Source organism: Balaenoptera physalus (genome assembly GCF_965194825.1).
Source record: "Balaenoptera physalus genome assembly, chromosome: 11".
Taxonomy (NCBI): Eukaryota; Metazoa; Chordata; class Mammalia; order Artiodactyla; family Balaenopteridae; genus Balaenoptera; species Balaenoptera physalus.
The window spans coordinates 72108848-72134606 of NC_138896.1; the positions used below are offsets into that span (position 1 = coordinate 72108848).

Here is a 25759-nt window from a genome sequence, read left to right on the forward strand (position 1 = left end):
CTGGAGACTCTGGGGAAGGTCCCATAGAGGGCAGGATGCTTGAGCTGGGTTTTGAAGGTTGACTTGGAGTTTAAGGAAAGGGCCGTCTAGAAAGAGAGCAGAGCATAAGCTGGGAGGAGTGAGGGTCAGCTGAGGAGCCTCAGGACTCCCTGCCTGAAGGCAGTGCAAGAAGAGGAGACTGCTGGTGGGAGGACCCCATTGTAGAGTGCTTTGAAGGCAGAGGCCGAGTGCATCCAGGGTGGGGTGGCAACTTGGGTGGGGCTGGTGGCATTTCCCTTGCGCCTGTTTCGGAGGTGGGAAGAGTGAGCACTGGCGCAGTGTGTCTTGTGTGATTATGGCAGCTGCTTCATGGGCTTTCTTTTTTCTTTTTTTTGGCCGCACCGCAGGCGGCATGCTAGTTCCTAGGATTGAACCCGTGCACCCTGCAGTGGAAACACGGAGTCTTAACACTGCAGACCACCAGGGAAGTCCCCAAATGGGCTTTCTGAGTGAAACTCCTGAACAGGGCCTACCCTGGTATCTCTGTCCTGGACTTCAGAGTCCTTTCTGCCCCCAGACTGTCTCTCATCAGCCTCAGAAGTCTTGTGGCCCCAGGATTGTTGCAACACATTTACTATCTTCCAAGCCTGGTGTGTCCGTCACCACCACACAGGACCGCTGATTCCCTAATCATTCACCCCAGGCCATTGGCCATTCAGTCCACAATTACTGAGTCCCCCTGTATGCCAGGCCCTGTGCCAGGCTCTGAGGACCGAGTGGTGACCCAGTGTGGAGGAAAGGCAGACTGCCCCCACTGCTCCCTGGAAGCCTGTCCCCTTCCCCCCCATTTTCCTCCAGAGTTTTCTCTACCTGTGCCAGCCCACATCCATTTCTCCTTCTGGGAGCCCCCGAATCCCCCACCCCTCCTCACCACACAAACATGTGTGCACATTTAAGTTCTAATTATTTTGTGTATGGTAAAGTTTTGTGTGTGAGAACACTTGCTTTGAGTTCTCTTGATTGTAATAAATTTGAAATTGCAAGGCAGAGGTATTGTTCAGAGGCTTTCCTCCTCATTTCATTACCTGTTATTTCCGGTGCTGCAGGCCCTTTGTCCAAAGGCAGGATTCTTTAGCAGTTGGAACAGCCCTGCGCAAGAACCAGCACTGTGCCCTGGGCTGTGGGAGCAAGTGACAGAAGGGCAAGTGCCGACAGGGTGACTTTGGGAGATGAGTAGGGATGGAATCCCTTCTATTTTTTCGCTCAGAGCTGAAACCAAGGACCATGGATGATCCTCAGTCACAATTTTCTTTTACCATTTTTGGGTCACAGATAAGTTTTTCCTTATTGTATAGAAACATAAAAAGCAAGCAAGCTCTTACTAGTTAAAAAAAAAAAGTTTAAAAAATTTTAAATTAAAAAAAAGAGCAGGACTGATTTCTGGACAGAGAGGTTTTTAACATGGAGTGGGCAGACGTTACTTTGGTGTTTCTTTCTCCCCCCAAATACACAATAGACATAGTTTTTGGATCCCCCTGGCTTTCCATGAGAAGGGAGTTAAGGGGCCCTCAGGCTAGGTGGGGTTTCCCTGCAAGTCTGGAAGGGCAAGCTCTGGGAAGCCTCATACACTTGAGGTGTTTTCAGGTCCAGCCCAGTACCCTGTGCATGGCAGGTGTTCAGCCAGTTCACGTATTAATGATGCAGGCACTGGCTTATCTTACTAACTGCATTGTTGGCCCCCGTCTTCCTTCCAGTGCTTGGATCAGGGCGGGCATGGAGCAGGCCCTTAGCCATCTTTGTGGCTGAGGGTGTGTCCCGGCAGTCCCCGAGGACAGGCTGACGGCTGAATCCACTGCGCTGGGTCTGAAGACAGGGCAGAAGCTTGTCAAGCTTTCTGAGCTAGAGTCCTGGCTTCTGCCGTGTTGGGGTTGGAGTGGAGAGAGTGAGGCCTGCTGCCTCCATTGTCACAAAGACTTGCAGTTTTCTCTTATCTCCTGGTTTCAGCAGAATTTGGAAGAGAGCTGACAAGCATAGCGCTGTCCCCTTGGTAAAAGGCTGAAGTAGTAGAATTTGTTGGAGCGAGAAGCAGGGGAAAAGCTGGCTCAGCTTTATGTAATGACTCCTGACTCCTGATTAGAGATTCCTAGCTTTGAGAGTCCTCTCCCTGAGCCAGAAAACTGGGACGCTTCGCAGCTCAAAGTTGTCCCTATGTGGGGTCCCCATGCAGATGTCTGCAAGCCTGGGGCTGGGTGGGGGCAGGAACCTCGGTGGCTTGGGCTGAATTCCTGGGCCACACCTGGGAACCATGGCACTCCCGGAAGACAGGGTTGGTAAATGAGAACCAAGGGCCAGCCTGGGACCAAAGATCTTGAGAAGGCTGTAGAGAGGGGGCTAAGAATTTGCCTGTCCGCCATGTGTGCCTCAGAAAGCTGAGCCTGGGAGGGGAGTTCATGGGGGTATGTGGCTGGCCTGGAGGTGCCATTGAAGGGTACCCTGGTCACCACAGGCTGGAAAGGCCAGGGAGTGCCTTAAAATTCAAATGCTGTACATGCTGTAGGTCTTAGTACAGGGATGTGTTGGGATTTGCCCAGACGAATGTCAGCATCCTGGGTTCAGTCCTTATGGTGCCCAAAGGGAAGAAGAGTCCCTAAGGTTGGGGCCTTGTTTCCTCTGATGTCCCAGGTCAGGCCACCTGGAAAGCCTAGGAGGTGACGGGGAGAGCCTTTGAGGAGCTGCTGACCTGGGTCTCATCTCTGGGCGGTGACTCTGGTCTTGGCACCTGCCTGCCTCCTCTTCCCTCCTTTGGCCCTCTTGGCTCCCAGCGTGGGCCCCTGCCTCTCCTGGCTCCCTCAGGAATCTCCTACTGATGAGCTTTACCCAAGTCTGATGAATAAGTGGGAAAAAGGCGTTAGGGCACTAAAAGCAATAATGCTCCCCTCCTAAGTTCTAGCTAAAGAAACCAGCTCCTCTATGCACTGTAGTAAAACCCAGTCTTTGGATCCTTTCCCCTTGGAAATCGTGGTAATTGGCTGAACCAGACCTTCGTAAAAGGTGATTGATATAAATATGACTGTTTAATTCACCTAAAATAAGAAGTTGCTTTCAAGCCCCACCAGAGTCATTTCCTATAAATCTTGCCTAATTACAAATTATCTTTCGTCAGTTGATTATAACAACCTGTGCGAACTTCTGCTTCCTTTGACTGGCAAACAGGGATTGCACCCGCATTAGATTCTGGGAACCCCTGCCCTTATGAGGTGCTCAGTCTGACCTAAGGGACACTGTAAACAGATAGTGCCTTGCAGGAGCAGCACTGGGACCAGGCCGGTGGGGGACGCAGAGGGAGGGAGACCCCAGGAGGCTCCACACCAGAAGTCAGGTTGGAATGGTGCTGTGGAAGTGTTCAGCCAGCCCTCTGGAGAGCCTGCGGGCGTGGATGCAGGAAAGCCCCTGGCCTGTTGGGGAGCTCCCAGGCCTCAGGCAGGGCTTGTGTTAGGGGACGTGTGGGTGAGGCTTGAGAGACAGGCTGGTGTGGTAGGCCCAGACCAGCCATTGAGGAGTTTGGACTCCGTGGGCTTCAGGAGGTCCAGTGCCTTCTGAGAGCAAACAAAAATGTTTATGAATGTGTACTTTTCTTCTTCTTAAGGATAAGATCTAAAGTTTTAAATCAGATTTATAAAGGGACCATGCTTTAGAAAACTTAGAACTTGCACAAGTGAAAAGCCAGAAAATGGCATTTGTTTTGTGTTGTAAAATGTCTTTCTGGTTAAATACGATAAATTAAAAGCATCTCTTTGCTCAGTCTCCTTACTGAACTAACCAAAAACTGCAAGAAGAATAAGAAACAGAAAACTCTTTTCAACAAAACTAAGAAACACCTGTATGTAGGAATGCAGTGAACAAAGAATGGTTTCCAAGCACAGGGAAAATTAGTTCTGATGAGGGAGGGCTCCAGAAGGGGAAACTTGCCTCTGCGGAACTAGGACAGGGAGGTCAGAGTCCAGAGGCCCCAATCCCAAGAACCACCTTCTTGGATTGGTTAGCAAAGCCACCATATGTGGGGACGTTTAGGAGTGTCCCTGAACCCTGTGTGATGCCAAGAAGTTACTAGGGAGGTGGAGTTGCTCAAGGAGTTGAGCAGATTGGGGGGCGGAGAGTGGGGGGAACCATGGGCTGCCAGCAGCCTGGACAATGGAAAGACAAAGGAAAGTTAAAGTAGGTGTAATTGGTATCTCTGGAGAGGAGAACAAAACAAATGGAACAGAGAAAGATTCAAAGGTATAATTAATAGAAAACGTTTCCCCCCTGAAGTAAAGGAACACATAAATCTTTAGTTTGAAAGGACATACTGAATTTCAGGAAAAATAGATATGGAATATTAAGTTACTAAACTTCAAAGAGAAAACAAAAAAAGAGTTCTAGAGCACCTAGAGGAAAATGTTAGTATACCCATAAGGGGAACTAATTGGGCTGGCCCAGAGCTCCCCACAGTATTAGTTAGAAAACACAGGGGCTGTACCTGCAAAGTCCTCAGTGAAAGGAACTGTCAACTGAGAATTTTACATCCAGCCAAGCTGTTGTTCAGATTTAATGACCACAAAGGTATGTTCGGACTTTCAAGAACTAGGGAACATGGTTCCTATGAGCTCTTTTAACATGAATGAATGAATAAAAACTTCTAGAGATACACTCCATAAGACATGAATGGGCAAGCTATGACTAGAGGACTAGTAACCCCTCAACAGAGTCCTAAGGGGGATGGCATCTACCACTCCCTTGCCCTCAGGTGAGCCATGGTTCACACAAGCACCACAGTGCAAGAGACATTCAGCCTTCAGAGTTACACCGAGCTCATGGCATTTGATGGTTCAGCTGACTGATGCCCACACACAGCTCTTGTGACTCTGGGAAGACCACAGATTGGAGGTGAAAATGGGACCAAGGGAAAGGTCAGAGGTAAACACTACATGCATCCTCTGGTCTCTTTTGGGGGATGAATTTGACCCGAGGTGGGTCTGGCCCAGTTCTGAATGAGACACTCCTGGAAGCTGGGTATCACCTGAGGCAGGTCTGAGGGTCTGGTTTGGTTCTGCATCATGGATGACAAGTTCATGGCCTTTGTGCTTATGTGCCCTACTCCTGGGTTCATGACAGACCTTTCTAATTGGTGGCAACAGTCTTTCCCACTGATCTTTCTCAAACCCAGCCCTCCAGGCAGTCTCTACCAATTAATGGGGTTAGAGGAAAGTTACCTTTATTTCCCATCCTTGTTTTGGATTCTGGAGACTGACTGGGCCTAAAGGGAACCAAGGCCAAATCAGATTGTCCTGAGAAATGCTCTCAACCTAGTGGACCCAGATAGGCCTCAAGGCTGGGGAATGAGGTATCCAGGGCTTGCTTTCCTTGCAGTTATGACCTGGGTCCCATCTTGCTCTCAGCCTCCTGCTGGTGTCTCCCCTTATGCTGGCAGCTTCCCCGGGGCTGTGTCTGATGGCAGCAACTCTTATCCCTACCAGGGACCCATGATCAAAAAGGCAGGAGGCCACTGGCCTGAAAGCTGGGCAGGTCAAGAAATGTTTTCTTGTGTGAAAACTGGCATTTTTTTAAAACTCAAACTTTCTGAATTCTCCCATCCATTCCTGAGAGAGTTGCTCCAGGACCCAGGACCTAGATCCTGGTGCCCACCGTTCTGCAGCCCCTGCTTCTCTGCCTGGATACATGGGGGCCGCTGGGCTGGCCTAGAGGTCCTTCCTGGCCTGGACCTTAAAGGAGAAATCCTCCCATAGCATCTTCCTGGCCATAATTGCCTGTTAGAGAAAAGTCAGCCAGGAATTTATCAAAACCTTGTTTGAAGCTGTGGGAACTCTTCCGGCTGCTCTTAGAAAAACAGTTTCTTTAAATTCAGTCCCCTCCTGGTGAGCAAAGGCAGCCATTTATTTGTGTGAAATATTTCTCTTTCAAGTATTCAACTGGAGGTGGCGGGGGGCATGCTCTAGAATGCTGCCATGTGGAACCCAGCCTAGTTTTCCCTTGGGAGCTCACACGGTCTCTTCCTGCTTTTCCTGCCAGTCTGCCCAGCCTGAGCAGGCCCTCCCTGACTGCAGCCACCAGAGGGCCTCCAGGCTCCTTCCCACGTGGACTAGGGCAGCCACGGCTCTCCCTGGTGGCCCTGCCCTTATGGACATACCTGGTGTCTGAGCATCTTTGGTCACTGGAGCTTGTCGGCCTCATGCCTCTCTTGGGAGTTTCTGACAGAGGGGAGTCCAGCTTTTGACTGGATTATTCCTCCCGGCAGTGGTCATGGTATGGGACAGAAGGCCACAGGGGTACTGAGGAGAGCTGGTGGGGAGGCCGACGGGATTGGCCTTGTGGCAGGGGCTTCTTCCTGCCCTGCTAGCTAGCTTTAAGACTTGTTTCTGATTAGTCAGTAGCCTTAAATGCTGAAAGGGAGGAAACCTGGTACAAATACAGCAATTTTTACATCCTCTACCTTTCTTGGCCATCTTTTTAAAATATCTATCCTGGATAAGGCATTTTTAGTCTTCCCCTGCTTGTCTTCCAGCCACTCCTTCATATCTCTGCCCTCTCCCTCCTTCTTAACCTGCCTGTCCTCCTGTGTCTTTTCCACTTTATGGCAGTGTCCCTCTCCCCTCCTGCTCACCTGTCCTCATCCCAGCCCTCCTCAAGGAGCAGGACTCCTGGAGGCTGCTGGGAGGAGCACTGGCCTCCAGGGCTCTCACTACCGATGAGCCATATCCATGAAGCCAGGTCTTCCCTGGGGCTGGGCTGGGTCCCGATTGTGGACACCTCCCTTCCTCCCTCCCTTCTGCACCCAGTGGAGACCTTTGTTAAGGAGGGCCTCCTGGGGAGGGCATTCCTCTGCCCTCCCCAGGAGGCCCTAGGCTACTTCAACCCTGGCCCCCTTGGGACTTGTGTCCAGTAGAGTGTCACAGACAAATCTGGATCTCTGGCCATGGATGGGCCCTTGTGGTCAGCAGGATAGAGAACTGGCCTGTCTTGAGGATAAGGGCCTGAGTGGGAGAGGGCTCATGGCCCTCGTGGGTGTAGCCTTTTCCTTCAGAGCTTCTGAGGCTTCTCAGCCCTCAGGGACGTAGACTCAGGAGCATGTCGTTGAATGCTCCTCCTTATGGGAACTTCTCTGACCCTGGGGGTTGTGTTCTTGTTGTTCTCCTTTCTCTGACCTCTCTGTTTCTGATACCCCTTCTGCTCCCATTAATGTTGATGCTCCCCACAAATCTTTTCTGGACCACTGCTCTCCATGTGATCTTTATCCCCTGAGGCTCGCCTGTGAACTGAACCCTTAACTCTCCCAGATAAAAATATCTAGACATCTAGACTTGTCTGAATTGAACCCAAGCTCCGACCCATTTCCTGATGTTCCTTGGATGCCCCCTGAAGACCACCAACTCAGCAAAACCAAACTCAACCTCGTGATTTTGCCATTTCACTCCCCAACCTCCACCCACCAATTGGCTTCTCTCCCTGGATCCTCCGTCTCAATCAAAAGAACCACTCCTCCCTAGACCCCAGGTCAGAATACCCCTGCTGAACCTTCCCTCCCTCTTGGTCCCTGGACTATCTTTTGGGCTGTTGCCTTATTCTCACTGTCTCCCTGCCTCCACCATCTCCTTGACGCAGAGCTGGAGCACTCCCTTGTTTGAAAAGCTTGGAGGCCCTGCTCTCCTGGCCCTTCCTATTTTAGCTCTGAGCTTCCCATGTAGTCCTGGTAGTTGGGTGCACACTGTTGCCAGGAGCTGTTCTAGGTGCTGAGAATAGCACTGACTTACACCTTGTCAGGCCTCTGGGCCGTTGCAAGTGCTTTCCTCTCTGCTTCGATTGCCCTTTACCTTGGGGAGAACAGCCCATCCATTAAGACCTGGTTTAGATGTCTCCTAGTCCTCAAAGCCTTGTCAGACTTCTGCCTTCCCTGGACTGTGTGGAGGTGTCTTACAGTGATTTGTTTGCACATCTGTCTCCTCTCTGGACTGGAGGCTCCCAGAAGACTGGATCCCTGTCTGATTCGCTTTTTAAAAACATTTATTTTAGTTAAATATTGAATAGGTGTTTATAGAGAATATAAGAACACTGACAAAATATGTGTAAGATGTAAAGGATAGCAATACAACGAACACCTGTGGACCTACCTTCGTTTGTAAGAGACGTAATCCATTCTTACCATCAGTACCTATCACAGGGCCTGGAACTATCATTCCAGAGGTCAGTGAATGTTTGCGAATGACTGAATGCTCGAATGAATGAGTGAATGAATGTGGTTTTCTCTATGAGTCTCTCAGCGTTGCTGGCCAAACTCCAGGGGAAGTTGTCATAACTAAGTAACATCACTGCCCTAGCTCAGCCCCACTCCATGAGCTCACTGCACTGCCATATGACTTCCTGTTTACTTTGCATCTACACTTATTGAGTGTCCACTCAGTGCCCAGCATGGTGCTGGGGCCTGGGCTACAGTGAGAAGCAAAATGTCAGAGACCGCTTCTGAGGGAGTTTCCACTTAAACAGCTCTTCAGAAGAAAGAAAAAAGAATCCAAAGAATCCAAATTGCAGTGCTTCCCGCCCCTCCATAGCCTCACTGTGCTCCCCCAGAGGTGGTGTGGGACATGGTTAGGGACATGGACTGGTGGCCTTGATATTGGAATCCCAGTGCCACCACTTACAGGTCATAATAGCTTTGCAAGTTCCATAACTTCTATGTGTGGCAGTTTCCTTGTCTGTAAAATAGGCAAATTGGATCCTACCGCGTGGATTTGCTATGAGGCTTAAAGGAGTTAATATGTGACAGGTGCTTGGCACATGTGGTGCTCATGGTGAGGGCCCGATTAGTATCACCTTTGCCATGGTCAAGTGGAGTGTTCTATGTGGTGGGACTGGGGGTGCAGCCCCTGGCCAGAGAGGACTCCAGGTGTTGTTCCTGTCATTCTGTCCTGCGTGAGGTCAGATCCAGCGGAGGACCGAGTGCATACCTGTCACATGCCATGTCTCCTCAGCTCGAACACATTTTGGGGCCACATTTTAATGTTCTGAGTCGTGATGTGACTGCAGTCCATCCATCCAGGAAACATGTATTGAGCATCCAGCACGTGCTGGGCACTGTGCTAGGCTCCGGGGTGCAGCTGTGGAGAAAGCACAGAGGTCCTGCCCGCATAGCGCTGTCAGGCTAATGCAGGGACCACAGAGGGTGCACAGAAGCAACATATATAGTATATGATGAGTCGGAAGGTGCTCAGTGCCATGGAGAACAAAGAGGCAGAAGGGATGGAAGCTGCATTTTAAATAGGGTGGTCCAGGAAAGTGTCTCCGAAACGATGCCACCAGAGCAAAGACTCTAGAGAGTGCGAGTGCCAGCAGATGCAAATGCCCAGAGGCAGGAGTGGGCCTGGCGTAAGGGAAGTGGACACAGGGAGAGAGAGATAGTAGGAGATGAGGCTGGAAGGAAAGGGCCCAAATCTCATGGGGCCTCATGGACCATTGTAAAGCCTTTGGCTTTTCCTGTGGGAGGGAAAGGAAGGTTTAAGCAGACAAAGGAAGTGGTTTGATTTATGTACGTAAAGGATTATCCCAGCTGCCGCATGGTGAAGACTGCCACGTAGGGGGGCAAGTGGGAGCAACCCAGCTTGTGCAAAAAAAAAGAGGGCACGGTGACTTGACAGGTGGAGCGAGGAGGCAGAGGAAGTGGCCAGACGCTGAAGCCCACAAGATTTACTGATGATTGACATGGACTGAGAGAAGAAGGGAGTCAGAGACTCCAAGGGGAAGATGGGGAGGGGCACATTTGTGGGAAGATCAGGGGCTCAGCTTGGACACAGCAAGTTTGAGGTGCCTGTAAGACATCTCAGTGAAGATGTAGAGTTGGCAGTGAGCCAAGGGAGGAGCTCAGGGGAGGAGTCTGGGCCAGACACACATTTGTAGTTATCAGTGGGGAGTGGGAGTTAAAGCCTTGAGTCTGGGTGGGTCTTGAGCCTCAGGGGTTTGTGTACTCGGAAATGCTTGTGTGGACAAAAGCTAAGTCCCTGCAATGTAGGAAGTGGGGTACCTCGTTTGGGACACGAGGAAGACCCTGCAGAAGAGCTTGGAAAGGTATGGCCAGGAGGGAGGAGGTCGCCCAGGAGAGGGTGGTGTTCCGGGAGGCCAGTGGAGAGCTTATTTCAGGAAGGATGGAATGCTCAGTGCTGTCAAGTTCCGCTGCTGGTCAGGGGATGATCAGGTGGGAGGAGGAACTGAGAAGCAACTGTCAGATTTGATGATGTGGAGGCCACCGGTGACTGTCACTTGAGCGATTTCTGTGGAAGGATGGGCAAAAGCCAGGCTGTACTGGTTGAGAGGAAGGGAGGAGAGGGGCTGGAGGCCGTGAGTGGAGACCACTCTTTCAAGAAGTTTTGCTGTAAAGAGCAGCAGAGAAATGAGGCAGTAGCTGAGGGGGAAAGTGGGCCAAAGTTCTTTTTTCTTTGTCAAGATGGGAGACACATGTTTGTATGGCCATTGAAATCATCCAAATAGAGAGGTAAACATGGACGGTGAAGGAGAGGGGAGAATTTGTGAAGGTGAGAAGTGGGCCTTGGGAACAGGAGACAGGCAAACACAGCGGGACAGACGCCAAGAGGCCTTAGATGTACAAATTCCCCTCCAGTGGCTCCCGCTTTCCCTGCGAGATGGTGAGCAAGTCGTCAGTGACAGCGAGGAGAGGGAGGGACATGCTGGCGGCTTGCAGATCAAGGAGAGGTGTGAGGAATCATCCAGGAGACAGGAGAGTGAAGGGCTCATGGGCGTGTATTGTGATTGCCAGGTGTCAACTACAGTCGCTGTGTGATGTGTGAACACACATCAGGCCTCTGTGCAGGGAGCGTTGCCCTTCCAGTGCAGACTTTGCTGGGTGCAGTGGGCATTGTTTGTTTATTCACTGTCACCACAGCTGAGTTGAAAGTTAACTTGAATTTGGATCCCTAAGTGTCACATAAAATGCCCCCAGAAAGACTACACTGTGAGGCAGCACTGAATTAAAAAGTCACTGTGTACACGGAAGATTGCCTGTCACACCTCACGCAAAACAAACACAGTAGAAATTGCTAAGTTTCTCAGGAGAAACCACTGACCTTGCACAGCCTGAGAAGGGGCTACAGTCTCTTCACATGTTATAAAGGGCTCTTCGTAGCTTCTGATTAGCTTTTAAAAAAATTTTTTTTTAAATTTATTTGGCTGTGCCAAGTCTTAGTTGAGACACACAGGATCTTCTTTGCTACATGCGGGATCTAGTTCCCTGACCAGGGATCGAACCCAGGCCCCCTGCATTGGGAGCGTGGAGTCTTAACCACTGGACCACCAGGGAAGTCCGTTTCTGATTGGCTTTCAAGGGCTGTTTTTAAATTCTAGCCCCAAATAATTTAAGTAAAAAATGAAATTATGAATTTAACCAAGTGGAATTATTTCTTTATGATACCTAGAAATTAGTCTACTGAAAGGCCCTAGAGTCCAGGTTCCAAGTGTGGGCCAGAGATGGCTGCAGCCACCACCACACTGGGCCTCACAGCTGGTGGCAAAGGTGGCTCAGAGGGGCTAGACTCAGACTCTGGTTATCCCACTGAAGAAGAAAGTGGCAGGTCTGTGAGACTGGATGGATGGGTGTATGCTGTTGTTGGTTGATGGACATTCAACAGTGTTTCTTTTTCCTGGAAGAGTCTTAATTAGACCAAGGGTGTGTCTCTTCCCCAGCAGTTCCTCGGAAAGGAAGAAGGACTGCAGAGTGTCTTGAAGTGGGCCTCGCCAAGGGGGCTCCTCGTCTCCCCTCTGAAATAGCTTGTCCTAAGACATCCTACAGTTGGCTCCTGAATTTTTTGGCAAGCAGATGGTCTTCATATAAAGGCAGCAAACTTAGAATCTCCTCCTATTAGTCAGACCCTACCAGGACCAGGAACACTGGGGCTGAAGGGGCCAGGCCAGGATGGTCCACAGGTGGCTGTGGCTGGGCCTCTGCAGTGGCTCTCAGCCAGGCTGCCCTGTTGCCTGGGTGCCAGTATCCACCCAAATGAATACAGACTGAAGCAAATATCGAATTTCAGGGAAGCAATATGAAGCATTGCTTTTGGCTTTTTGTGCTTGGCTTTTTTCAAATTGGAAAACTGGCAGAAATGAACTGAAATTGGGTCAAATGAGAAGGAATATAGGGCATTGAGTTTAGCTTGATGGTTTGTCTTCTAACTCATTGAACTACTCAACTCTGCTGGCTCTGCTGCAGCAGGGCCATGTCGGATGGAGGTTGGGGTCAGGAATATTGACCCCAACCCCCCTCGATGGTTCCTCAAGGTCTGGATCCTAGAACTCCGGTCCCACCCTGCCTTGCACTAGCAGAAAGGTAACACTTCACCCATCTTGATGGACTTGGTCTGGCATTAGACCTGCTGGAAGACTGCCAGAAGGAAGGCTCCATTGTCCCTGCTGGAGATGGCATTAACTGGGCATTGGAGTGCCTCCCCACCCTCACCTCTAACTTCCTGGGGTCGGCCTCTGAAGTGGACAAGCCAGAATGTAACAGACCTGCCAGGGAAGTAGCTCTAAACTAGCTGCATGTTGAAATCACGTAGGGAGGAAAAAAATACTAATGCCAGGGTCCTGTCCCCACAGATTTTGATGTAATTTGTCTGGGGTGCAGTCTGAGAGTCAGAAATTTTAAAATCAGCCTAGGTGTTACTACTGTATAGGTTTAGAGCCTTGGTTTTCAAAGTGTAGTCTGCAGACTATAGTAAAGGCATCACCTTAGAGATTTTTTTTTTTTTTAACATCTTTATTGGTGTACCTTAGAGATTCTTAAAAGTGCAAACTCCACCCCAGACCTACTGAATCAGACTCTGCACTTTAGTGGGATGTAAGAGGGGACACTCATGAGCCAACCACATGGCCTGGTGCTGAGGGTTCAAGTCGGGGGACACTTGTCAGTCAGCACTCAGCCAGTGGGGGCTGTGATGATGCCACTGGGCAGCAGAGGAGGGTGGCGACGGGGCTTGGCAGAGTCACCTAGGTTGGTGGAGACCTCTGCAGGGGACTTCTCTAAGGTATATCTCTAACATTGTCATTTTCAATGTCATTTCAGCGTTTCCAGGAGACTGGACCCCAAGGAGCCCCTGGGTAGCCAGAGAGCAGCTTCCCCAACCCCGAAGCAGCCTTCTGCTCCTGCTCCCAGCCATGAGAGCCCCCAGGAGACGAGGGCACAGGGCCCAGCAGGCCAGGAGGCTGATGGCCCCCGCAGGACGCTGCAGGTAGACAGCAGGACGCAGAGATCAGGGCGGTCCCCCTCTGTGTCACCGGACAGAGGCAGCACCCCCACATCACCCTACTCCATCCCCCAGATCGCCCCCCTTCCCAGCAGCACGCTGTGTCCCATATGTAAGACCTCGGATCTCACGTCAACCCCCAGCCAGCCAAACTTCAACACCTGCACCCAGTGTCACAACAAGGTCTGCAACCAGTGTGGGTTCAACCCCAACCCTCACCTCACCCAGGTAATCAACTCTGCGCCGGCTTCCTCCACCCCACCTGCCTTCCCAGGCCTCCCCTGTTTCCCCTTTTCACCAGCTCTCTTTTCCTGGTCATTTCCCTTGGCCATCAGCTTCTGTGTCTTCCCAGGGCTTGTATTCTGGCTCCCAGATGTGGTAGCAGAGAAAAAGTCCTGGCCCCAGATGTCCTGAGGTATTCCTGCACCTACTGAAAGCTTGGGCTCAGTCCTGAGTAGAAGACGCTTTCTTACCTGGTCCAAGTTTGACCTGGAAAAATGGCCTTAGGGAGGGCCAATGACAGTCTTATGGACAACTTTTCCCAGTGGATGCTCATTTGGAGAGGGCCATGAGCAGCTGCAGGGCCCAAAGGGAGGCAAGTCTCCCTGGCCGTCAGCCAGCCTCTCTCCCTGACAGTGGGTCTTGGAGAGGGATGCCAGTGAGGGGAGCAAGGTGTTAAGGGAGACAGGAAACTGCCTCCCACCTGGGCTTCAGGAACCACCTCCTCTGGGCTTCCGTTCCAGTAAGCTGGGGCTTGATGGGGCAGAGCAGCTACCCATCCCAAGAAACAACCTTGGGGTAAAGTAGAGGCCCAGACTGGGGGCCAAGCATCCACATGGAGACAGTGTCCTACACTCACCAAGAGGCCACTGCAAGGCCATTTCCATGTGATTGGCCTCCGTTCTCCCCCAAAGGACCCTGGGTCCCCAGCCCCACCCTTGCTGTGTTGGGATGCCTTGAGTTGCTGTGGGATGCTCAGCCAAGCCCCTGAGCCTCTCTTTGGTGCCATGGAGGCTGGGTGCCCCAATATACTAGCTGGGCTGGGGCCATGCCTTTGAAATGAGTGGGTTTGTCAGCTTCCTCCCTCTCCTCCATGGTAACCCACAGAAGTCTCTGGTCGTTCCCCCAGGGCTCTGCCCTTGGGCCGGATGGAGAGTGGTGACTGCATGGCCGCAGCTGGGATTATCAGCAGCAGGAGCCGTTTGGACCACATGGGTGGGGGGATGAGTGAGAATAATTGTTCACAGGTTGGGGTCTATTTGTGATATGAGGTGCTGTGGGTGTGGGACGTGTGCTTTGCGAGAGGTAAGTGTGAGATTCCGAGGAAGGAGCTGCCGGTGTGGGGAGATGATTCAGTGCGTTTGCAATCACTCCTGGAGTGTGGGGGCTTTCTGAGGAGGCGTGCACACTTGTGATTATTACATCCGTGATTAGAAACAGCCCATCCCTGCACTGATCAGTTAGGTAAGTGTTGCTCCTCAGTATTTAGAACAGTGTGGTTAAGGCCAGGGAAGCTCACCTGGGTCTTTCTACTAGCGAGAACCCAGAAGCACCCAGCCTCACAGGAGCAGGGAGGCTTGGCAGGCAGGGATGAGAGAGGCTGCTGTGGGGATCCCCCTCTTGTGCTGGCCCTGCCCCCCAGGTTCCAGCCTCCAGAGATGCTCACTAGAGCGGCAGGACCCGAACGACTGTGGGTGGGGTAGGCGGAGATCAAGGGAGAGATGCACACAGTGGCACCAGTTTCCTGGTGGGCATCTCAGTCCTTCCCACACAACAAACTCCCCCAGCCTAGGACCTTTGGTGAGGCGGGAGGGGAGCCAGCCTTTGGCTGTGCCTGGAAAAACAGCAGAGTGGGAGGACCTTGGCGACACTCGGTCCATCTGCCTCATTGTGCTGGGAGGAAGCCGGGGCTCAGGGCCAGGAGGAAAGGGGCCTCCAACTTACTGCAGATTCACAGTGTTTGGTGAAGAGTGGGCCTCTGGACCAGGTCCTTCAAGGCATATACGTGCAGGAGCTCTAAGACAGGGCTGTTGCTGGTGGCCTTTCCCAGACTTGCTTTCACGGAACATTAGGGGCTGCTGTTCCATGGCGTTCAGTTTGGGAAATGCTGACCATTCTCCAGGTTCTCACCTGGTGGATGCCCTTTTCTGCCATGGTCTCCAAGCAGAACCTTTTCTTCTTCACGGTTGGCTTTCAGTGGTGTTCCTGTCAAGGAAGAGAACCCTAAGCCCATTTTCCTGAGGGGCTGGCAGAGCCTAGTTCTTGAGTCAGAGCAGTTGCCCTTTGTCACTTCACTAAAAGCAGGTTCACCTTCCTGGTCACGCTTCCACGTAACGAGAAAGCACATTTGCAAGTTTTGCCCACATACCTGCTGATAGATCCACCTTGGTCAAACCACATCTGTTCTGGCCCTTCTAACATGATGTTCATCAGCCAACAAGGCTGTCTCTTGGGTTGCCCTGGTGTCCTGGGCTGGGCTCCTGCCTGGCCTGAGGTTCTGGGCAGCGCAAGGGGCGGGTTCTGAAGTCAGGCTGGTGTAGGTGGCAGGGGCTCAGGCAGAGTGACCTTTTCCAGGAATTTCAGCTCCAGCACTCACTTCCTTTTTTGATTACTCACTTCCTTTTTTGATTTCTCACTTCCTAGGAGGAGCCCAGCTAGAGTGGAAAGTGGTGGGGGGACTGCCAGTCCCAGCACAGATGCCCTACAGACACTGGCCACTGGGCAGCTTAATTGGGGTCCTGTCTGGGGGTGCGAGCTTGTGCCTGAAACTGCTAGTGTGGTAATGCCGAGGTAGCCTGGGTCCTGCATCCTGCCTTGAAGGTCACCGAAGCCTCATCAGGGCATGTGAGCAGGATGCATTGCTCCTCAGCTTTCTACCACGCAAGTGACTTGGAGGGTTTCATGCCTCTCAGACCACTAATGAATCTGCTCTTGGATCTTTGGAAATGAGACCATGGAAAATGAACCTTTTATCGTGTGTGTCACAAGGAGAGAATCAGGGGCTGGTTGGTAACTCAAGTTGCAGCACAGATAGAACTGTTATGCTGAATGGCTGTGTGAGGACAAAGAAATAGGAAGGAAGGAAAAGACTGGCACTGCTGGGCCAATGGTCACTGGAACTCAGAGTTTTGGTTTTTCTGTCTCATGGCATCTGTCAGGGTCTTATTACTTTAGCTGGGTCCTGTGGAAACAGCACACCAGGTCTGGAGATGAGAATCTCATACAGGTCAGCCCCATGTGGCCAGAATAGTGTCTGAGATCTGGAACCACTGCTTTCTGGCCAGTGGACCCAGGGGCTGCTGGATGGGTACCACACTCACACAGATGTGGCACTTGCTGTCCTGCCCGTGCCCAGGTTGGCTGGTTCTCAAGGCTGTGATGCCTTGAGAGGAAGATGCCTGCCCATGCACTTTGCTGGGGGTCTGAGTGCCTGGACCACATTAAGACTTCATGGAGGTCGGGGAGCAGCTCAGAGCACCCTCTGTTTACAGATGAGGAGACCAAGTCTTTGTTTATTCTGATTCATTCTGGAGCAAGGGAGCTGGGGACCCAGAACCAGTAGCTAGGTCTCCAGTTTTACCCCAAGGACTCCCATCCCCATTCTCCTTATTCATAGTCCATTTTTGCTTGGGCTGAGGATGGTTCGTAGCAAGCAGGGCTATCCTGGCCACTCTTCGTGGTGGAGGCTGTTTTTTCCTGGAGATCTCCAGCCCTGGTTGCTCAGGGCAGGTAAATAATTTAACCTGTTTGAAACCATGGCAAAAGACTGGGGGTTTCCTTGTGGGGTCAGAACATTTCTCACCACCCACAAAAGACCCTCCCTGTGAGGACGCACTGACCAGGAAGCCAGAGGTGTTAGCATTTAAGCCAAGTCACTGCCCAGTGATGGGGAAAAGACAGGAAGACTGTTCTCTTCTCTCCCTGGATGTGGGTTCTTACACAAGTACCTTAAACCTCCCGAATGTTTAAGGAGAAGCAGGGTCCAGGGACCAGCCTCAGTGGCTTTGCCGATGCCCCAAGCCTGCTCCGTGCCACATTAGCCCACCTGTCTGCTCTTCGGTAACTCAGCATTCAGGCCTGCCACCCCTTTCTCCTCTGGGACAGAGCCACCTGTTCTGATAGCCGGGGGAAGGAGACGGGTGTGGCCATGAGCCAGCTGGGTGGAGGGGGAAGGTAAGGTCGGGGTGGACAGCGGGGTGGGAGTGAGCTCCTGGAGAGGACAAGCCGTGGCTGGGGGCAAGCATGGCCTGTCTCTGTCAGCCGCCTCAGGGGCCTCCTTGCCCTGCTCAGAGCAGCCCCAGCAGCACATCCTGGCCTGGAACTCCTTCAGTGGAGTCTGTCCTCGCGCTAGCAACAGCATCACAGGAATGAGTGCTGTGCAGAGGCAGGGCTGACTGCACGCCTGTGCTTCCCGGTCGGATCAGCAGAATCCTCTCAGAACAGTACCTAAAGTGAGGCTGTAGTCTGCACGTGGGAGGCCCACCCTCTACCCCTGTGGGTAGCAGCAGAGCTGCCACCTGATCCCCAGCCTTGCAGGTCCAGGCAGCCCATGTGCCTTCAACCTCCCTTGCTCTAGTCAGAATCGCTTATAAGCCCCTCTAAGAAAACTACAGAAGAGTGATCATGGTCTTTCTTCGCCCATTCCAAGGTCTAGACTTTGCTGAGACGAAGCCAAGACCAAGCTACTGTGCCCTCCCCCATTCCCACCCCATTGGCAAGCCTTGGGCTTAGACACTTACCAGGGTGGGTGGTGCGGAGAAGGGAGGGAGAGATGCAGTGGCCACAAGCCTCTTCCTTTCCTGCCTGCATCCCACTCTTTTCCGGCGAGGGCTGGGCCACCAGCTGGCCCGGGGGTGGTGCTGTGAGTGCAGCACAGATCCCTCTGCTGCAGCCACCAGCCTTGCCCCCTTCCCTCTGCTCCCTCCTGGCCACACTGCCGCCTGGGCCACTGAGGAAAGAGGAGCGGGTGTTAGAAGGACATGGATCAGCGGTGAGCTGAGGAGAGGCAGAGGTGTCCTCCTCCTTCCTGGGCCCAGCCTTCCCCTCTCCATCTCCAAACAAAGAGGAAGTGGATCTCCAGGTGGCGGGCCCTTTGGGAGGCCTTTCTCCCCTCTGTACGTCTAGTCCTTGGGTGGTTTGCCTGGCAGTAGCCACTTTGACCCAAACAATCTCTTGAGTCAGTAGGGAAATGCCCCCCAAGCTTCAGCCAGCCCTGGGCAGCCAGCCGTGCTGTCAGTCCCTGCTCCCAGGAACTAGGCCCCTTGGCCGCCTTGCTTGGGCCACTATGGGGTGGAGGCCAGAGCCACTGGGGGCAGGCAGAAGAGGTGGCTGTTCAGGAGTGGGAGTTTTTTATAGCTGTGGCCGTCAGGCATGGCACTTAACTTTTAGCTATGAAAGGGGGCTGTAAAGTTATCTAAGAATGAATGTAAAATTAAATCAGAACAGAAAATAGGAAATTTTATTCCTAAAACACCTGATTTTGTATGTGAGGGCAAAAGAAAACAGCATGAAAAAGAATGGAGTGAAAAGGGTAGAAAGAGAGAAATAAAGTAGAAGCAGGGAGAAGGGACAAGACGGGGAGAGGCAGGGGGTCCAGAGGCAGGAAGAGGCAGAGGAGGAAAGCTCCATAAAGTAGCCAGTTGCTGGCTGGTCACCTGTTGGTTCTGCCGTTTCTACTGTCTGTTAGCTCAAACTTTGGCCTGAGCAGGCCCGCTTGTATCTACTCAGTCAGAGGGTGGCCCTCTCCCTTCTTCTCATCCTTTCTTCCCTCCACAAATGCTTTTTGAGTCCATATATAAGCCAGGAACTGTCCTCAACACTGGGATTCAGGCAGAGCTGCAGCAGATGTGTTGCTCAGCCCTGGGGAGCCTCTGGGCCAGAGGGAGAGGCAGCCCGTTCACCAGTAACCACGCCCGCAAACACACAGCCGCACCTGGGGGTCAGGGTTGTGGAGGACCAGGAGGAGGGCTGGTGGGACTTGCTGTGATGCTGTGACAAGACTCTTCGGGACTTCTACAAGGAAGGGAGGTTAGACTGCAGTTGTTAGACTGATGCTGGACCAGAGACAGGTGGAGGCAGGGAAGGCCTGAGGGGAAGTATGTGGCCCATGTGACGGCCGGGGAGCAAGCCAGGTCCAGAGGGCAGGCAGATCCTGCTGGGGGCTCCAGATGTGATGTCAAGGGTTTTGGATGATGGCAGTGGGAAGGTAAGGTGTGCATTTAAAAACATCTTTTTGGAAATAGATAACGGTGATGGTTGCACAACATCATATATGTAATTAATGCCACTGAATCTACACTTAAAAATGACTAAAATGGCACATTTTATGTTATGTTTGTTTTACTCCCCTTCATAGATGTATATGTATACAACAATAGCACACAGACACACACCCCACACTCTGGCCGCTGTGTGGAGAATAGCCTGTAGGGGCAGGCTGGGGCTGGGGTAGAGATGGTCATGGTGGGGGAACTGTGACAGATTCCTGGTGTATTTTGGAGGCTAAACAGACAGGTTATGGAAATGTAGTGGACATGGGGGTAGGAGATGGAGATGGAGAATTCTTCTGTTTGGGTCGTGTCAAGTTGGAGTTGTCTGTGAGCACCCAAGTGGAGTGCAATAGGGTGACAAATCTAAGACCCTGGCGTGCAGGCAGGTCAGGACTGGAGACCTTGGAGATTCACAGCCATATACTGACATCAGTATACTTCCCACTAAACACTTCAGTAAGCCTCTCATTAGTTAGAGATCAGTATTTAAGGGTTTTTTTTTAAGGTAAAATTTATATAGAATGAAATGTACAAAGCTTAAATGTACCATTCAGTGAGCTTTGACAAAAGCATGCACCTGTGTCACCCAAAGCCCTCCAGTCAAGACAGACAACATCCCCTCACCACAGAAAGTCCCTTCAGGCCCCATCCCTGTCCATCCTCATCCCTCCTCCAGGGACAACTGCTGCTCTGATTTTTTATCTACCATAGATGAGTTTTGCCTATTCCAGAACTTCATATAAATGGAATCATACAGAATGCACTCTTTTGTGTAAGTCCTTTCTCACTCAGCACAGTGTTTTTTGAACTTCATCCATGTGGTCAACTCTCGAGAAGCTTGGCTGAGAAAGAGAGGAGAGAGCCCGGACAGTAACTAGGGAAGGTGTGCAGGCAGGAGAGGGTTTCTGAAAAGCAGGAGACAGTGGTGCTATCTGAGCTCTGAGAGGAAAGCGATGCCTAGGCATGTGGGAGATGGGGCATGATTGAAAGAGTGGGGCCCCCGAAAAGGCAGGTCTAGATCCTGAGTGTGGAGGAGGCATCCTATTATGTGGCTCCTTTTTGAGACACTGGAAGCAGGGCCATCATTTGATCCAGAAGGCAGGGGAAGATGACAGGCAGGGATGGGAATGGAGAAATTGAACCAGCCTTTGTGGAGAAAAGCTAACTGGAGAGATGGAGTGAGTTAACCAGGAAGCTGGGGGGCCCGGGAGAAGCTAGGACATAAGTTAATTTACAGTGGAGCCCCTTTGCCTGGTACCCATTCAGCTGTTCAGGTGTAGGCCCGGAGAAAAAGGTATGCAGTTGGATCTAATTCTGGAGCAGACACGGGTCAAGAGAGCACAGACATTGAGCAGAGTGTGACAGGATCGGCAGACCATAGATTCAGCGGGGTAGGAAGGGATGTGAAAGCAGAGGACCCATGGACGAACAGAAAGCAGAGGCTCGGTGGGGGAGGTCTCCACAAGGCCCCAGGCCTGCTGCAGTGGGGAGGCCTAGGAGACGACCTGGAGGCTGGAGGAGGACAGGCACAGGGGTAGTTTGGGAGGAGAGACAGTTTTGGGCGAGGGTAAGTTTGAGGGTGAGGCTGAGGGATAGAGGTGTCAGGCGGGTTAGTGGGTGGCTGCCATCTGCAGTGACTGTGGGAGTCAGTGCAGTGGAAGCCTGGGAGGCCAGAGCCAAGGACTTCTGAGACTAGAGGGCATGATGAGGGGGCCTGGAAGGCAGCAGGAGCCAGGAGGGGAACAGGGTGGGGAAGCCAATGGCTGAGCCCCGAGGGCCCTAGGGAGTTTAAAGAGAAGGTGAGGGACTTCCCTGGTGGCGCAGTGGTTAAGAATCCGCCTGCCAATGCAGGGGACACGGGTTCGGGCCCTGGTCCAGGAAGAACCCACATGCCACGGAGCAACTAAGCCCGGGCGCCACAACTACTGAGCCTACGCTCTAGAGCCCGTGAGCCACAACTACTGAGCCCGCATGCCACAACTACTGAAGCCTGCACACTCTAGAGCCCGTGCTCCGCAGCAAGAGAAGCCACGGCAGTGAGAAGCCCACGTACTGCAACAAAGAGTAGCCCCTGCTCGCTGCAGCTAGAGAAAGCCCGCGCACAGCAACACAAGACCCAACACAGCCAAAAATAAATAAAATTTTTTTAAAAAAAGAGAAGGTGAGGCATTACCACATTCTGAAATCCAGGGAGTGCAGCTTCTCCTAGGGAGGTCGTCTGGGGTCCAAGAGGAGTATGGGGATGGGGTGTAGGGGAGTTGGCTCGGTGCTGGACAGAATTTTTTCCCAGGCCAGGGAAGGAGGGGAGCCCGTCTGGGGTAGGATCGGGGGGGAGCTGAGGGATATCGGGAGGTGGAGGAGGATCAGCAAGGGGATGGATTCTCTCCCTTTCATGGAGCTCCAGGCTAGTGAGGCCTTCCAGCCCCAAGCGGCAATTGGGTTCAGCCTCCACGACCCAAATCCTGGCCTCAGATGCTGTGCAGGTTCCCAGGGTCCCACTCAGGGTCCTTACCTGATGAGATTGGCACAGGCTTCCCCAGTGGGCCAGGCCTGGCTGATCCAGCTCTGGATCAATGTGCCCTGCTCTATGGGACCCTGTGGTACCCGCGCCTAAACCTGAGGTCAACCAGTTGACAGGTAAAGCAGATTGGTGGCAGACTTGGGGCAGCTAGATGCTGGATGAGGCAGGTGATGTGTCCAATGCTAGGGGCAGTGCGAGGGCACAGGCCCACCCTTCTTCCCAGCCCACAGTGGGCTATGTGCCTCCTCCTGTCGAGGCCTGGCGAGTGACTCACAGCCCGGAAGAGCATGAGGTCACACTGGCCGGTGGGGCCCTCCCAGGAATCTCTAGACTTGGCACCAGCAGGGAAGGCTCATTTATAAGCTGCTCCTGTGATGTTTCAACTTGTACCAAAATGGAAAAAAGAATGAATGCAGCATCAGGCATGATGTCAGTGCAGTGATCTGACACCCTGCATGCCCGCTCTCCCAGGTGGGGCTGGGCTCGGAGGCAAGCGCTGCTCTCTGCAGGAAGGCAGGCTAAGTGACGTCTGCCACCCTCCTTCCTTGCTGGTGGGGACGTGGGAGGGGATGGTGGAAAGAGAACCTGTTACTGCTGGGGGCCCTCAGAGCTTCCTGGTAGCCACAGAGATGCCAGTGCGGCAGGCCCCACCCAGGAGCAGAAGCAAGTTCCCTGGGCAGCATCCTTTGGGGCCAAATATGACGTGCAAGGCTGGATCCCACCCTTTGGGGCTGAGACGCAGGGTGGCAGGTGCAGTGCCACCAGTGTCCCTGTGGGAAAGATGTAGAAACCCCTCCCAAAAAGTTTCCCCACACCCCTTCCTGCCTCAGAGCCCAGTGGAGGGAGCCGCAGGGAGAGGCCACGCAGACGTGTGGTTCACAGAGCCCCCAGCCTGGTCCCAGGCCTCTGGATCCTTGGTAGGCTGCACTGCCTTAGCTGTCCTTCTGTGATTGAACAGTGCAAGTAAGGGAGCAGCTGAGAAAGGCTCTTCTCGGGGAGAAAGTCCCTTCAGAGCCAGGAACCCACAAGGCCTGCTTTTTTGAATCTCTGGCCGGCTCCTGGCAGAGCAGGCACTGGCTCCCTATGGGAAGCCATGTTCCTGTAGCTTCTGCTTCCCCTATCTGCGGACCAGCTCTTGGCTGCACACCACACTGAGCCTTCCCATCCCCTCTGCTACTCAGACCCCCACTGGGCTGGGTGCAGGGGCATCTATGCCTCTGAGATGGCACAATGGGTCCCCTTGCTGGCAAGAAGGATCAGCTTGACCGAAGCTGATGTCAGGCAGAACCATCTACCTCAGAGTAGCCCTGGGAAGTCCCCTTAGCTCCATCTCTGGGTCTTGGGACATAAAGTCTGTGACCTGCCCACCTCCTGGCCATGGGCCAAAGGCTTATGGAGATATTTGATAACAAGACTCTAAGAGAGGTTCCCTGTCACACTGGTAGAAGGCCATGCCCTCTGATTCTGGTGGGCAGCCAGCTAGGAGGGTACCCAGGAGCCACAGACACTGTGTCCAGCCGAGGAAGACTCTCGCTGTTGTTGGTTCCAGAGCCAGGGGAGCTGCCCCAGGCCTGGTCATGTATACCCAGCCTAGGTGGGCAGGTGGGCTGGTGGTGCACAGCCATCTCCCTCCCTACCCAGTGGACAGCCTCCATCCCCCTAAAACAGGGTAAGGACCTTGGAGTAGGGAGGAAGAGGTTGAGGATGAGCCCCTCCCAGCAAGCTTCTGAAGCTTCTGAAGTTCCACAGGGGAGGCAGAGAGGGAAGTCTTGCTGGGTTCAGAGAGATCCCCCAGCGAGCTTTCTCCTTGGGTGGCCTTGTGTGCTGGCCCTATCTGCCTGGGCCTGAGCCTGGGAGGGGTTGGGGGAGGGCACGGTCTAGGCTCCTGCTGTCTGGAAGAGGCTGGATAGAAATAGCTACGCCCATCTGGGAGATGAGTCACTGAGGGGTGTTTTATCTGTTTCTTGGAGAGGTTCTATTTTAGGTGAGACGCTTGTGACAGCCTGGGTGATGGGGGCTGGGTAAGGGAAGGTTCTGGTGGTGAGTGCAGGAGTTTTAGCACAGGCCCTTGTTCAACCCTGTCCAGAACCCAAAGGAGGGTCACCCTGAAGTCCCAGGAGAAAGAGCCTTACCTCTCAGATTCCTCTTCCCGGGAAGTCCCACCTCAGGGCGTGCTGCAGAGACGGGACCTCCAGTGTGGGCTGCGCACCCACCACAGGAACTGAGTTTGTGGCTGCCGCCCTGGGCCAGGACCTAGGCCTCCCCTCAAGAGGGTAACCATCTCCCAGGGTCCCTCTGAGGGTGAGCCAAAACAGCTTGCTCCTGGGAGCTCCCGCTTTTGATGGGAGTGAACCCCCATCACCCTCACCAAAAATGACTTTTCTAAAGGAGTCTTTGGGCTGAGTCCCAGGGACACAGATTGTTTCCTCTGTAGCTTTCTTTGTCCAAAGGTAGACAAAGCTGCCTTGGGTCTTCAAAGCATCTAGATGAGTCAACAGTTCCCGGTTTGGGGGATGGCTTCACTCCCCAGTGCTGCGGCATCACTGTTCTCATGGTTTCTAGAGCCAGGCTTGGTCTTTGAGTTTCACAGGGGCAACTTCTAGACCCATGACTTGACTTGCATGAGGCTAAGCAGTCTGCAGAAGAGGCAGACATGCAAAAGGCCGCAGGCTGCAGCCTGCAGCTCAGGAGCTGGGCAGGGCTGGCAGGGCCAGTCTTGCCAGGAGTGCCACTTCCAAGCTGGGTTACTGTGAAAGCTGGTGGCTAAATCATACTAGACCTTGGTTTTCTTTACTGTGAAGATAAAATGCAAGAATGCCTGTGAACATGCCCTGTGTGGTGCAGGGTGCCAGGGGGTACTCATCAAAGTGCAGTCTTCTCCCTACTCCTTGGATGCTGCTCTTGGGCTGCTGGCAAGTCAGCCACAGCGGCAGCAGCACAGCCCTGTGACCTCAAGGCAGAGAGCAGGGCTGGAGGCACCCCTGAGGGTGGGCAGAAGGAGCTTTCTGCCCCAGGGACCAGACTGGACCTTTCCCTGGCAACTGGGCCACTGTGGTGCTTTCAAAGACTCTGGCTGCTCAACCATAGATGAGCGGACTTGGCCTCTGCCTTTCTGGTTGAGAAGGAGAAGCCTCCTCATGGGATGCTGAACCTCCATTCTCATGGCTGCGGCCTTGCAAGAGCTATGCCCCTATTAATAGGTTGCCAGGATTAATCCCACAGCAAGCATTTCTGGAGTGATCCCTACTGTGTGCCACACACTGTGCACTGTCCCAAGACCACCTAAACAAGAGCTCATGGGTGGGACAAGGATACAGGAGACACCCAAAGGGACAAAGTAGCAGAAGCTTTGGGAAAGAATAAGTACTGTGAAGAGGATAAAATGGGTGATTACCTACAGAGTGCTTCGGAGGTATTTTCTTTCTTTCTTTTTTTTAAAAATATTTATTTATGTATTTATTTATTTGGCTGCGCCGGGTCTTAGTTGCAGCATGCAGGATCTTCGTTGCCATGTGTGGGATCTTTAGTTGCGGCACGTGGGCTCTTTAGTTGCAGCATGCAGGATCTAGTTCCCTGACCAGGGATCGAACCCGGGCGTCCTGCACTGGGAGCGTTGAGTCTTAACCACTGGACCACTAGGGAAGTCCCAGGTATTTTCGATTGTGTGGCCAGGGAGGGCCCTGTTGGTGAAG

At 52.7% G+C, this 25759-nt stretch overlaps 1 protein-coding gene across 2 annotated transcripts in view; it reads left to right on the forward strand.

Moving 5' to 3' along the window:
• Positions 1-25759, forward strand: part of BSN (bassoon presynaptic cytomatrix protein) — a 93396-nt gene that overhangs the window by 36969 nt on the left and 30668 nt on the right. For both annotated transcript variants that reach the window (XR_014250997.1, XM_082413599.1), the window contains exon 2: positions 13097-13505. Coding sequence is in view for 1 of the 2 variants with exons in the window: in XM_082413599.1 (XP_082269725.1) it covers positions 13097-13505 (409 nt within the window). In the remaining variant the exon portion in view is untranslated. The remainder of the gene's footprint in view (positions 1-13096; positions 13506-25759) is intronic.